At 39.3% G+C, this 15,452-nt stretch overlaps 2 protein-coding genes across 2 annotated transcripts; both read left to right on the top strand.

The window, feature by feature from the left end:
* Nucleotides 1-419: 419 nt before the first annotated feature.
* LOC145897108 (uncharacterized) lies at nucleotides 420-1,310 on the top strand. Its single transcript, XM_082985284.1, has one exon. It carries the CDS (start codon nucleotides 420-422, stop codon nucleotides 1,308-1,310), a length of 891 nt encoding a protein of 296 aa, XP_082841410.1.
* A 3,486-nt stretch (nucleotides 1,311-4,796) lies between these two features.
* Nucleotides 4,797-15,120, top strand: LOC145899628 (sodium-coupled monocarboxylate transporter 1-like). The gene is made up of 15 exons (XM_082988509.1): nucleotides 4,797-4,971; nucleotides 5,440-5,550; nucleotides 6,385-6,475; nucleotides 7,234-7,351; nucleotides 7,531-7,598; nucleotides 7,902-8,056; nucleotides 9,849-9,989; nucleotides 10,349-10,478; nucleotides 10,844-10,932; nucleotides 11,346-11,449; nucleotides 11,603-11,763; nucleotides 12,208-12,348; nucleotides 12,887-13,064; nucleotides 13,654-13,883; nucleotides 14,199-15,120. Exons 1-15 carry the CDS (start codon nucleotides 4,838-4,840, stop codon nucleotides 14,352-14,354), a joined length of 2,007 nt encoding a protein of 668 aa, XP_082844635.1. The 5' UTR covers nucleotides 4,797-4,837; the 3' UTR covers nucleotides 14,355-15,120.
* Nucleotides 15,121-15,452: the final 332 nt, after the last annotated feature.

Here is a 15,452-nt window from a genome sequence, read left to right as displayed (position 1 = left end):
TTGCGAATGTACAAACTAAGGAACATCGGTTGCAGCAACTGAGGTGAAATTACTTTTCCAGGTACAGAAAGTTAGTTCGACCGAGGTCAACAATTTTCCATGGAGCCAACCCATGTGTAAGGTCCATATATAGGTTACGTAGGTTGAGCGGATAGCTTCCTGTTTTCTGACCACGTTAATTCAGTCGGGCCACTGTAAACAGACTTTGTCGCCTATTTTAGCGCATTTTTACCAGCACAGATTAAACATCGCAAGAAGCACAGTCTGCATTTCGTTGTGAGATATTTTTATTTCTATTTTTCAGCATCTGCAAAAGTGGATGTTTTTTGTTTTTTTTTGTTTTACAGCAGAAATAATATAGTATTGGATAAAATAGGAAATATTTGAATATTTTGATTTAAAATCGTCGGAAACACAAAATGGTGCTTGCTCGTTACGAGGGAGAAAAGTTCATCCAGATTTACAGTGAATTCAGACCGAGATATGAAAAAGAAGTCGTCGACCACGTGCTTCATGAAATGGAACAGGTTTCAGGTTTGAAACCAAAATATCAACTCATGGTTGAAGTTGGTTGTGGAGGGGAACAAGCTACCAACGTCTTTGCTCCTTATTTCGGCAAAGTCTTGGCTTCAGACATCAGTGAAGAACAAATAAAAGAAGCAAACCGACAGAATCAACACCAGCACGTCAGTTATAGTCTTGGTCAGGCTGAAGACATTAAAGTGGAAACTGGAAGTGCTGATTTGTTGCTCGCAGCTGAAACAGTTCACTGGTTTGAGTGGGACAAGTTTTTTGTCGAAGCAGCGAGAGTGCTTAAACCCAACGGCACGTTGGCACTAATACATTATTCCCTACCTAAAGCCACACCAAACATCGGCGGAAAATTTCAGGAACATTTAAAAACAGTCACCAAAAACATTATGGAGGATATTTTGTTGAAACATGGAGTCAAAGACTACAAACATCACTGGGAAATTATCCACAATTATCCGAATATTTACAGGGATATTCCATCGTGGAACACACGCCGCGTTTCGTTGAAGCAAACATACGACTGGACGTTCGCGAATGCAAAGGGTTTGTTAAAATCAGTCGACGTCTACCCAATTTACATGAAGAAAATGGAGCAAGAGATATTGTCTGCCAAAGGTCAAGTAACTGACAAAGACTTGAAGGCGGTCGACTTGGCTGAAGATTTCGGCAGGAGAGTGAAAAAAGAGTTTGGAGTCCCGGATGTTGGTGACAATGAACTTTACTTAAAGGCTGAGTTTGAAATGTTCGTCGTTGTAGCGAATAACCTACAAATATGAAGTTACGTTGCGTTTAATATTGTGATGGACATTTTGTTGATTGTATGTATACATATGCAGGTTATAAAGGACGTCGCTTTCGTTTTTACCTGGCAACATAAATTTGTACTGCTTAAAGGCAGAGGTGGGTGAACTGTGGTTTCGGAGCCTTATGTGGCTTTTTTTACCCTCTATTAATGGCTACATATAGAGACAGTGCATTTGGACAACAACTATCATGTCAATAAATAAGAAGCATTTTCCTTTGCATGCCATTGATTGCCGATCTCTGGCTTGGGGTAACTAAAGAAATTATCGTGTTTGTGGACACAGGGTTCAGTTCATTGGGTAAACTTTTACTGATTGCAACATTATGTTTCTTTGCATTTGCTCGTCCAAATATTTGTAAAATAATAAAATAAAATAGGCCACAATCACAGGTTAGCAAAACGACAGAATCAACACCAATATGTCAGAAATAATCCCGGCCAGGCTATAGACCTTAAAGCAGTAGATGGAAGGGTTGATTTGTTGCTTGCAGCTGAAACAGTTCACTGGTTTGAGTGGCACAAGTTGTTTTCGAAGCAACCTGAGTTGCTAAACCCGATGACACGTTGGTGCTAATACATTATTTCATTCCGAAGGTCAGTTGAAAGATTGACGGCAGAATCTAGAAACATTTATAAACAGTCACCAAAGAGCGTTATGAAGCGTTATTATAATATGATTTTTACCTCTTTCAAATATTTGCCTTCCCATAAAGCAACGTTTGTGTCCGTACTGTTTGAACTTGATTATAAAAAGCACGCATGTTTGTGTTACACGCAGTGGCAATTTGCTCGTCGGTCGTTCAACTTTTTATTGGCGCAAACACTCCAAGTGATTGTAAACCCAGCTATGCAGCGGTCGTATAACCCAAGATACAATGGATCGCATTGTGAGAAGATCTCGCCTTTGTAGGAAAGGAGGCCACATCAGGGGGCAGAGCATGGCGTTATTCAATGGTTTCTCAAACACTTCGAGGATTGGATGTATCAGTATAACAGGGATAGCAACTGGTGTAAGCAACGTTGCACAATTTTGTTACCGTTAGATGTGTCAAAGGTCGTGAATTTTGAAAGCAAGCAGCCACATAAATGCATAAATGGGTGAAAAGCGCATAATGACTGTTTTTCTGTTACGCACTTTTAATTCGGAAATCAGCAGAAGTTGTGCTTGTCCACAAATCCCCACCGCACATTACAAAGAGGTGGTGTTGGTAAATTCAATTTCGGTTTGTTTGAGTTTTCATATTGATTTGAGTCGAATCGAGGACTGATCTGAGTATGTTGAATTGGCAATCGAAAAAAGCCACTGGTATGAAATTGTGGACAAGCACAAGCTTTGTTTAAGCGCTTTTCAAACATCATTTAAGCGTGACACGAAAAGATGTTTACTATCAGATTGCAGAAATATATGGCGAGAAATGCTTTGTTGCGTTTATCCTGTTCTAAAAGTGCAAGAAAGCGGAGAACCGAATAAGTTTATGATGAGTGTTTTGTGTCAGCAAAAATTTATGTTGGAAAACATGATAAATTTATGAAACTCGATCTATACGTGTTCACATTTGTATTTCGGTTGTGTTGCAGCTTTTATGGAAATGTCCATTTACTTTTGAGACATGGATCGTTTTCGTTTGTAGAATACGTGTCTTGATTGACAGTTCCCAAGTAAAATTGGTTTTCAGTTTGAACAGTTTAAACGACAAATCCTTGCTTTTGGCTGCAACGTCACTCTCCCTTTTAATTTGTGTATGCTTAGGGTCTACAACGGGAGAGATACGAAGTGATTGTTCAAGACACTGCAAGTGATTTACGAGTTTACATTTCGATACTGTTTAAAAGTGATTAAAACCATTACATTGATTCACACAAAAACGTGTTGAAAGTGATTTTGACATTTAGACACTGCGCTGAAAGGTTGCCGACCTTTGCTTGCATTGCTACGTTGTAAAATCGTAGAAAGTTACCGGTAGGTAAATGATTAACCGGTAAAAAGCCAACTTTACGACCGAGTCAAACACATTGGTTTTGCTTTCCTGGGCACGTTTTTCTGCCCAGGCGTATTCGTCACAGTTTCTCGTTACGGGAACGACTTCAATAATATTGAGTATATTGCGAAATCGTGGTTACGGCTGACAGAGTGTTGGCGAGCATGTTGTGTGGAATGCTTCACACTGTCCGCATATTGTGATCAACCGTTAGTTGCGAACGTGACGCACGATGGGTTTTGTAAGACCCAAAAGCGAAATAGATTGAAGTGAATTACCCGATGTATGACTGATATTTTAGTGTGTTTTAATGTGATCTCTATAATCCCGCATACGAACAGACTCAGTTTTATTTCATACAGTTACAACACATTTTCACGGTTCGAACGTTTGATCGGGGCAACCTAGTATTTCTCTTGTTTCACTGTTTAACAATCCTTCTCTGGGCGGCAGACAAGGGATTGATATTCGATTGAAGTTGTTCAACAATTCTGAGCTGGTAACTCGATGACGAAAAATTGAATGGAACTGAACCATCAGCGTAAACATATTTCAGTTATAAGCGTGCGTTAAGTTATGGCTACATAACCATGATTTTAATAGTTTGGCACTTGGTCGAAAATTTAAGCGAAGTAGATACCGTAAGTCAATGGCGGGATATTGGTTTTGCATACAACTGATTGCTTTCGGGGGTTTGACGAGACACAACGGAAAGTTAACCGAAAAAACTACGCAAAATCATGAGTGTGCAGAATGACTTGAAATTTGTTATTTCGGCTTGTTGACACAGGGTCTGCACTTTTACGCACTAGATGTTGAACCATGATCCGTGCTTTCAAACCTATGTAAAGTTCACACAAATGAACTGGCGTTGAAAAAATGAACGATGACGCTTCGACCGCAAGTCCTCGAAAACGCAAACGGTGTTGAATGCACAGAAGGGTTGGGCTGCATTTTCCATCACGTGTTCCCTATATTCGCCGTTTTTTCACTTTCCTTTCACCGCTTTTGCAAATCGGCAGAAAGCAAATATTAAATCGATCGGCGACACAGAACCAAGTGACTGTGTATGCTGGGCAGCGTTGGTTTCTATTTGCGCAATGCCTAAATATGTTTGCAGAAAGTTGTCACGGAATAAAGGGACACTGCATGAGGCGTCAGAACACAACATAACTGAATAACTTCGGTCACAGCGAGTGGTTGAGTTAAAGTGGTTGGGAGTTTAACCTATAGACATGTGAGGCTTGAATTAACCCAAAGCGTCTAGATGTACCTCTGCGTTTTGTTGGACTCTCCACAGCTTGTGACGAAGTTATTCGATAGCCACTGAATAGGTTATGACGAAAACCCCGGTCAGTCAGGTTTTATCGGGGCGGTTTTTGATTAGCGATCATGCAATTATTACTAGCCTCTGTTTGCTCTACATCTCGGCGAGCCTTATTCGATGTAAAATTGCACTTTTATTCTTCAGGGATTGTTAGGAAATAGTTGCAGGGTTCAACACATAGAGATAACAGACATGGCTGATACCCTGCTGGTCGCTGATTACGTTGTGTTTGGGATTACTCTCGGCATCTCCGCTGTGATCGGAATCTTCTTCGCTATCAAGGATAGAAATGCAGAAACCAACGATGAGTACATGATGGGGGGGAGGTAAGATGTTGGGATTGGGGTAACATTGATTTATTATGTTGTTCAGGCCCATTTGATGTAAACGATACTTGAAATATTGACATTATTTTGTAAGGCCTTTCAATGAAAGTAGCAACAAAATTCTCTTTATTGGCTATTGCTTAGGCCTGGGCCAACTTTTTTACTCACGGACCAAAAATTGTAGAAAATTAAAGCAATAGCTCTACAAGCATGAAGTGGACACAGAGTGTTAACAGTATGCATTCCTAGCCTCTAATTTCTTTACAATAATCAACGCTTGAAAGGCTGTGAACGTAAAGCAAAAAACTTCATTAAAATCACAGTGCAGTGCAGCACGAACAGTGCTCCCAAAGCGACATTAATTGCTAATACCAACGTTTGGTGGGCCTGAATAAAAGACGCATCGTGCTTGATTTTGACAAAGATTCTCTTCATAAGTACTGACGATATTTACTCATTTCAATACAGACAGATGGGGATGGTCCCAGTATCGTTGTCGCTCTCCGTAAGTTTCATGTCGGCCGTAACAGTGCTGGGGACTCCCGCGGAGATCTACCGATATGGAACCATGTATTGGTGGTAAGTCATGTACAGTCACTAATACCGTTTCGAAACAACATGAAAACATGTGAACTTGATGTTGATTTCGTGATGTCGCGAAATGTCCCTCATGACAACTCACTTACAACGTGTCAAAACAACATGCAAGCACGTGAACTTGATGTTGATTCCGTGATACTTTGAAATGTCAAGTACCCCCTCTGCGAAGATGACCTCGGTTGTTCACATAACTTGTTTATGCCAAAACCAAGCACTCGTTGACGTCAATATCCCAGACGTTTTCAGGGCTTGGTGAATTATTTCAAAACCGCAACTTCGTCTTACGTTTGTCAAATTCGGCTTCCTCTCCGCAATTTCGTCAAACGAAGTTGATTCAATGACTCACAACATTACGACCGCTTGTGTACTTTTATACGTAACAGGTTGGCTATGTATGGTGTTAGCAGCTCGGCATCTTCAGTTACACTGGTGCTCACGATCTAAACAACTTTCGTAATTACGCAAAATATGCAAATTCAAAATCAGCTCATTTTTGCTGTATCTTTGCCCGCTAGTTGGTTAATCTTCGTGAATAAATGTTGGTAGTAATTAGTCATTGTGGGTAACGCAGAAATGCTTCAAACGTCACCGGGAGCTTGATTTTTAATATCTTGCTCCGATCAGAATTGTCGGAGAAATAAGGGGCTTGGATCCGGCTTGGCTGCAATGCCAGAGAACTATATGACTCTAAATAGACTAAATTGTATGATTTTTTTTATCATTGATACCAAAATGTTTCTTGGCTGAATAAAACACCCTTTAATTATTTGCAATTCCATAAAATAAGAAATGAATTCTTCACATTAACGACAGGTTTCTCCTTGCCATGTTCATCGTAGCCGTCGTAACATCGGAAATCTTCATCCCAGTTTTCTACCGACTCGGGATTTCAAGCACATATGAGGTTCGATTTGATTGATCTTTACTAACCAGCTATGAAGGAGAAAACCTAATTCGTTATATACTTTCTGATATAAATATTTCGTCTACAATTTGGCATCGTCAGTATTAAATCGTAACCGTAATATATATATCAGAAACAGCACATAGACAAATGATTAAGGTTTTCTTTTATATATACTGTTGGCAGATTCTAATACTTAAAGAGTTCTGTATGTTTCGTCATGATTTATTTAAGGTTTATAATCTATAAATTAAGCTCAGCAATGGATTTCCATCGGAAAAATTTCGATAAAATCTTGAAACGATATCATTATGATAAAAGGGAGGGTGGGTATTATTGCGCATTGAAAGACTTTACTAAAACGACGCAAACTGTTTATTGCAAGATTTACGTATGTTTGCGTATGTTTCATACTGATGTGATTCGCGTTGGCAAAAAGTTCTGTGTTTAAGTTGCAGTTGGCTTTGACTTGCCTCAAATTAACAATCTTAATAATATGGACGTGATGATCTAGTCTAGTGTGACAAAGCAAACCAATCTACCTATATCGTTTCTGACATCCATTGGTTACTGGACCGTGTCGGACAAACCATTTATACCTAACGAAATAATGCAATACGTTTGTGCCAATCATCTTACCCCACAACATTGCAGCTGCAACATGATGTGAATAACAAAGTCCTCAGTAGTTTGTTCAATTAATTTTATGTAAATTACGTCTTGGGTTACACGGTATTTTTTATCCTATGCTTTCATAGTACTTGGAGAGGAGATTCAACAAAGTCGTTCGAGTCTTGGGGACGATTACTTTCATCCTGGAGAACGTTTTGTACGGAGGAATAGTGATGTACGCTCCGTCCCTTGCACTAAATGCGGGTGAGGATTCAAGGCATTGTTTAACTATCTAACGTCAAACACACAACAAAGCTTAAACCTTTTGGCACTTTTTACATTATTTTATGGTCATTTTGAAGATGGTCGCATGTAACAATTAGTTGAACTAAAAGTATTTCGGTCTGCGCTGGCGCATTTGCTTGTATATTTACTTTTTGCAGTGACGGGGTTTGATCTTTGGGCTGCAGTGGTTACAACTGGGGTGGTCTGTACATTCTACACAACACTGGTAAGCATAACGGAATACTTGGCCCACCCTAAGGTATTGAGGTCACCTAACACGGGTTACAAACTCAACGCCCTCACTTGTGATTTATTGAACAGTTGCACTAATATTTTCAAGCGAAACGCCATGTAAGCGCATGTTGTAACAGTTTTTTTGTTTTATTCTTGCCATTTATTTTGTGTTTGTGTCAATTATTTGATAAATTACCAGATTGTCAAAATGGTGCTTGATATGTTCTTATCGTGTCTATGACAAACACATGAATTACAACAATTCTTCCAATGTCATCACATATTTACTTTACAGGGAGGTTTGAAGGCCGTGATTTGGACCGATGTCTTCCAGGCAATTATTATGTTCTGCGGTTTTCTCGCTGTAGCGATCAAAGGATCCATGGATGTTGGCGGAATAACCAAAGTTTGGCAAATCTGTGAAGACAACGGGAGGGTTGATTTTGTTCAGTAAGAAAGAATAATGAGATTTTGAAGCTAACGTTGTATTTTTTGCAAGATGTGTTTTAAAAACACCAACGCACTGGGACTGAAACATCAGGGCAGTGTTCCTCAAACTTTTTCGTGTGCGACGCACTTTAAAAAGATTCACGGAATTTGCTACGCACAAACCATCTATCAGGACGATTGTGTTTCTATGTTTGTAACTTTCCAAGGATAAAGTCGGAGAAGACTAAATTAACTTTTTTGCCCCCTTTTTCCTTAAAAACTCTTTATTAAAATGTTAAGCGACGCCCTTAAAAACTCAAGTGACACATCAGGGCACCGCAATTGGAAGACTAGCAAAACTATTTTGGAAACAAGATCGTAACACTTATGCACACCAGCGAACATGCATTTTTATCGTGAAATCAGATTCAAGTTCGGAAAATAGCGCGAATCAGAAACCAATTGCAGGTTTAAAACATGTACATAACCGTGTAAATATTTTGAGTATCACTTTTCTAGTGTAAGTTTGTTGCAATAGTTCATTATCAGTACGCCACAACAACAATGATGATTGCCTTTTTCCTTTTTTGCAACAAACCTCGAGTACAATTTCTCCAGTTTAATCTTCTGCCCACATACGGGTAAATTCTGAGAACAAATATTACACAATACGACATGTTGATGTATAGGCGGAATTTGGGTTCAAGGTGAACCAGGGCGGTAGAATGAGGGTTTGTGAAGCGAAATGCAAACACAAATTCGTGACCCAACTTTGGCTCCTGTTTTTCTCAACAAAGCGCAACGTCACGTGTTTTGGAGTTGTGTCGAGTCAACCATTTAACCACGGGGGAGTTATATTACAGTGTTGTGCACGCAGTGTTGTATGTGCTCGTGACACAAGGGGTCCTGCGTTCGTTACCAAAAACAGATTGTCGACGTAGGGAGAAATTTACTTTTGTATGCTAAAACACCAAGCTTTCTCAACTAATTTTGAACCAAATATAAAGTTTTTGTTGCTGCCAGGTATATTGTAACTTAATAATCTGTACTTCTGGCACATATAAAAAACGTAACTTTATTCCGACGTTTCGCCTGTTATACAACAAGGCTTCCTCAGGGTAATGAGACAGGTACAACACACAACTAACGCCAAAAAACGTGCCAACACGAAAAAGGGGATAACGCTAACACCACTTGTGAAATCATGTGATGTATAAAAATGGGCGGGAAAACTACAGTCACAGTAAGTTATTATAGAGCACCGGGAAGTAATTTTGAACCCACTGGCCTCATTTTTTATGATGGCATCCCTATACAAAATTAACTTAATTGTCGAAAGTATTATTGTTTGGGAGTCAAGTAAGACCCCTCGGTACGTCGCTGCGGACCTTTTGAGGCCATGGGCCACCGGTTTAGAAACCCTGTGTTATACGATTCAGCATCGGCGCGTCATCTGATCTAACCATTTATTTACCTTCTAGGCATCAAAAGCAAAAATAAAAAAACGGAACCAACAAGTGACTTCGTGTTAAATGCTTTGAAGCATGCCATAAATTTCAAAGTTAAACAGTTACATACGTCATATTCCACGTCGTAAAACTAGTCCGAACCTGTAGAAAAACTTTACTTTCTAATTCGGGAACTGATCTTTATTAGCCCCGTGACCTGTTTACTCAACAGTTAAAATTGCGTTGTTTCCTTTAGTCATATCATGCTTCGGTTATTTTAGTTGATGTAACTTTTTCTTTAAATAAATATGTGTGACTGCTTGTGTTAAAATTTCGACATTAAATTTTGACCACTTTTGTTTCAGCTTCGAGCTTGACCCTCGTATAAGGCATACGTTCTGGACAATCGTTGTTGGCGGAACCTTTTTATGGCTGGGAGTGTACGGCGTCAGTCAGTCCATGGTGCAACGGTACCTCTCCTGTAAAACCGAACGCCAGGCAAAAGGGTAAGAGTTGGCTTGACTTGTGCAATTCTGTGGCGTGCAATGAAAACTTCCATAAAGTAGAGTCAAGGTCGTCGAACTTCTTTGTGAGTCATTAAATATTTACGCCCCGAAATAAAACACAAAAATCATATAAATTGAGACACAAAGTTTAGGCAAATAAATTATGACCTGTTCGACAAATTGCGCTTTACATTATAGACTATTTAGAAATGTAATCATGTGTCACAAGGTTAAGTACATGTATGCACGGAATTCGTGTATAACTAAATAAACACATACTCTTTTTAATCTCGTCGTGATGATATTTTTGTGTGCTTTATCAAAACAGTTTTAATAAGAAGTAAAGTGATTTTGTATAGAGCCCTCTATCTCAACTGGTTAGGCTTGGTTATTATCATCAGCATGTGCTGTTTAAATGGAGCGATTATGTATGCTTACTACCACGGATGTGACCCACTGAATGCTGGAAGAGTTGGCGCCCCTGACCAGGTGAAATTAAACACAGCGGCAAATCAAAACCTAATGCTCCCCATACTTCACCTGTTTTGGGGGCAAAAATTTAAATACTAATTTTTGGTAATTTAATATTTCTATGCGAGCTAATAAAAACCTTCATTTTTTTCTGTTTTTTTCTGATATAATTCGCCTCCAATCAGGCATCGTCAGTAAATTTCAAAACGACGAATATGCAGACAGATCTGTAGATGTCAAACATAGTAGATCAGACTTAGTTGTATTTTAAGGCATTGCTAACATTTACTTTAATACTTAATTTTAACGAATCCTCGAAATTCCAAAACGTACTTTGTATATAAAATTAACATTAGGAAAAGTAACAATTCCGTTTCTTTTAGTTGTTGCCCTTCTTTTCCTTGGCATTATTCAAGAACAACCCGGGTACTACAGGCCTGGTTGTATCATGTGTATTCTCGGGAAGTCTAAGGTAAAGTTTAATAAAAAGTTTTATAATTTCACTTCCGTTAAGAACTCAAGTAACTCCCACTAGATTAATTCATTGCCGATAGTCAAAGAACGCAAAGTGGCTGATCCAGCTTGGCTGCAATGCCAGAAAACCTCATATGTAGTCAGAGAATATGTAGAGTATTAATCTGTGGACTGATTGCTTGATTTTGCCAGGATCTACTGGGAATTGTCCTCAAATACTAAATAAACCAGCGGATTTCAATTTGAAACGTTTCAAACTATTATAGAGGGTTGTAATTTATATAAATTCAGATACGACCCAACAATTTGAATTGATACTTTACTGACAGCGTGACACCTGCGTTGCCTCATTCCATACCAAATACACCGCAATACTCGTAATGCCAAAAACGTAACATAAGATATTTTCAGCACCGTGTCATCCGGTATCAACGCCATGTCTTGCGTAACTGTGGAGGATTTCATCAAGCCAGCCACCAACTGGAAAGACAGTCATTACACTTGGGCATCAAAGAGTAAGATAAAGCGTCCTTGTGTTAGGGAAGTAGAGGCTTAAGTTTTTGTCATTTTTAAACATCATTTTTTAGCGTTTTAATGATTTTAGAATAATGTTTGTGACCAGAAACTAGTTTGATGTCAATTTTAACAATATTATTGTACTTTTACAGTCTCGGTGATTGTGTACGGTGGTTTGTGTCTCGCCATGGCCTACTTAGCTTCACAACTAGGTGGTGTACTGGAGGCAGCCCTAAGTATCTTGGGTTTGGTGGGAGGGCCTCTGGTCGGGTTGTTTACCCTCGGGCTCTTATTTAACTTCGTAAATTCTCTGGTAAGTAAGTCTTTTCGTTCTTCTAGCCTCAACCTTAATCTTAAATAAATCAAAAACACTATCATGCTCAAGTAGGGGGGTGCAGTCGGCACGCACCAGGGCAAATACGAGTCTAGGTGAATAGCAAAATGGAGTCCATGCAACCGTTGTTTGTTATGAAACTAAGGGATTTCTATCGTAAAGACTAATGGGTTAACCTGGGCAACGTTAACCGCCCGAGTGACCCATATGTTTCAGGAAATTAAAGCGAAAATTTTGAGCCCATTTAATTTTGAAGCCCATATAATGTGGATTCGATTTTCATCTGCAATTTGTACAAATTTGTCCAAAGTTTCGTCATTGTTACATCTTCATATCAAATAGCTGATGGTTTTGTATTCAAAATGTTTTAAACTAATGTACTGCACTAAGTAGAAAAAAAGATCAATTTGAAATATTCTGCAGGGCGCCGGAGTTGGATTGATAACCGGTCTTGCAATATCTTGTTGGGTTTACATTGGCAGCGAATTGCAGTCAGACGAAATAGCAGCAACCGGACAGAACTTTTCACGAATCCTCCCCCGATATTTCAATGCAACTTCATGCGTAAGTTTGGAAGTTCGGTATAAGCCAGTTATATTGTGCTGTCCGTACGAAATGCAACCACGATGGTAGAAATGAAAAAAAAACTGCAATAAAAAAGCAACTGTGACGAAATTTTTAGACCGTAAAGTAATTATGCAGAAATGTTCGCGGCAACCAAAATGTGTTGGCCACTTAATTCAGTTGATATTAATAGCCCGGTTGTCCTTCTAACAGCCATCATATAGTTTCTGAACGTAATTAGTTTTTAATGATTCGCTGATGAAGGAAGATATCATATCGTGGTCATCATTAAAATTACAAATTATAATGGAAATACTATAAATAAGTTCTATTTGAATAAGCGATACCGATGATGCCTGCAAACACAGGCGATATATATATATATCGACGAAAAAGGCTAAACAGACGACTCAGGATTATTAATAGTATTTTCTGCTAAATCTGTTACTGAGTCTCCGTTAGCCATAGAGACAACAGGCGATGCTTTCATTAGTACAAATTATATAACCCATGAAAGCAAAAAACTACTTTATTACAGAATCTTTTCACTGTACCCAACACAACGTCAACACCAGACACTACACCAATGCCCGGGACAACCCCCGAACCGGCGACCGGAGGAATTCTGGATCTTTACTCTATATCCTATGTTTACTACAGTTGCATTGGGTTCGCTGCCACCTTGTTCACTGGACTGATTTTGAGTCTACTTACCTGTAAGTTTATTCGTGTCGTGTGTAAAGGCAGCCATGATAGAGGGTGTAAAATTTTGGTTTTTACCTGTACTGTAAATTAGTAAAGTTTATCTTTATCCGCTACACAAAGATTCGAACCTTGGTTAACCTTATGCAGAATGTCGACCAGGTTTTTCTGTTTGGTTTATGGGTCGTGCGTCTTGATGGTTTTGCTACAAAACACCGGTAGCCCATGTCTATATCTCGAACGAAAGATTCGCGTTATAGTTACCGGGTTCGTTTTGTTAGTATAGACACTGCAGCAGCTCCTTTGATAATGTACATTTGAAACTGAGACTAACTTACATCAGTGCCCTCAGAATGATTAAGCTTATTCTCCACCAGTCGTTGTAATTATTAAAATATGGTTTCTGCATGTTTAATGAGTTGAGGGTATTTGTAACGGACGAACTAACTAAAGTGCGCAGCAAACTGCTTTTACATCGACCACCCTTTTTGAAGGTTGAACATGAGCGTAAAGCAAATAACGTTAGCGTCATGTACACATTGATAAAGTTGTTCTTTGTTTGGTTCAAATCCACATCCGTATTATTTCTAAAATCTACCTCAGGCGGGTGGAGAAACAGAAAGGACGTTGATTCAAGACTCCTTTATTTCTTCTTCGATCATTGGATCTTCTCGTGGATCCCGGAGCGTTACAGAGCGTGGACCCGTCTCGGATCCGAGCCTCGTGATGATGAGTGCGAAGAGAAGAACGAAGAGATCCAATTGGGATTCCCGGATTCCTCAAAGTCGGAGATGAAAAACGGATTTTCAGGAAAGGAAAAAGGAAAGACTGGGGTAAAATGCGCACTTTTTACTCACATTGTTTCAATGAAGTTGCCACAGATCTTTGCATTGACGCAAAATTAATTCTTTCCATTTACAAACGTGCACCGCTTAATGTAAAACCGACATGTTTGTTACAACTGGATTTTATTCCTTCACGAATATCTTGCCGTATTTTTTTATTCTTGGAGCGCGTCCTACCGAACACACCGGGAACTCAATTGATTTTAAAACAACAAAAATCAATGAGATTTTCGCCGATGGCCTCGGCTTCATGGCATCGAATGGAGATTAATCGCCATAACAACGCATTTTATCTCAACGCAGATTACCAACATAAGCTTTATGTCCTACAACGATTTCAACGAGCCCGCTCCGACCTACCGGTCCAATAGCTTTGCCGAGACCGACGGCTCCTTCACAGCGACCATGAGCAGCGACAGCGATTTGAATGTGATAGAAACACAAGCAACGTCCATGTAAAAGTCGTTGGAAGTCGACCCATATTGCAGTTTTTCGTTTCATTTGGCTTAATATTCGATGCTTTTTTTTAAATCTGCTTGGACCAGCTTTGCCATAGGCAAGGTTGTGATGCCGTAAATATTTCGTAGGTTTGTTCGTATTTGTGACTGGTCGCCATCATTTTTAGGCGTTTTTCGGCTATTTTTGCCACGAGCTTCCTTTGTTTCAATATGTTTGGACTCAAACAACGTTAAATGCAGGTCGTTTTTTCCAGAATTTGTTTGGCATTTTCGTTTTCATTAGTGGTAAATCCAGTGGTGGGATTCAATTTTTTTGTCAGCCGGTTCTATCACAAAAGTCATATTTTTGGGCCGGTTCTGTTACAAAAATCCATTTACAGTAACCAGTAATGCTAACCGGTTCGCTAATCTCATAAAATTTCGTGGGACGGTTTTATAAAACCGGCGCCAACCGGCTGAATCCAACCACTGGGTAAATCGTATTCATTTTCAGTCACCCGTATTTTTGTTTCCACATCGCTGGCAACCATGACTTTTAGGAAAGATTCCAAGTCAACCATATTTGCGTCACCTGTTTCTTTGCATTCCTGTACAAACTATGCACTTTTTTCGAGGTAGTTTAGTCGAACGAACATTGCATTAGTCTGACGTAATCTTCATATTGCTTTTAGCTTTCGGCGCTGGGAGTGGGTATTGAAGTGTTTGTAAATGTTTTCGCCTTGGTTAGCGTTGCCTGCTGCAAAACACCGCCTTGAAAGCGTGGCTTATGGCAATTCTTGGTATATTGTTTACAGGAAGATTAAGTAGCCAACAAAGCGAAGAAACCAACAACAAAAAGTTGAAAACCAAACAATTTTAGCGGTTGCTTGTAATCTTTTTGCATGTATTGGACTTAATCACAAAAAAACACAAAATATGTAAACAATCAGAATATTTAAATTCCAAATAGCTACTTGTAAGGTTACCATAAACCATTATAGCTGTGGGTGGAATGCACGGATTGCGCATCCCATTATGTGGCTTTTGGACTGGTGTGTACTAATGGGTAAATCATTATACAGCTCTGTTGCGATTACCCCTGCTTAACACCTCACAGTTG

The sequence above is a fragment of the Ascidia mentula genome, chromosome 4, assembly GCF_947561715.1.
Source record: "Ascidia mentula chromosome 4, kaAscMent1.1, whole genome shotgun sequence".
Lineage (NCBI taxonomy): Eukaryota > Metazoa > Chordata > Ascidiacea > Phlebobranchia > Ascidiidae > Ascidia > Ascidia mentula.
This window is presented reverse-complemented; position numbering and strand designations above follow the sequence as displayed.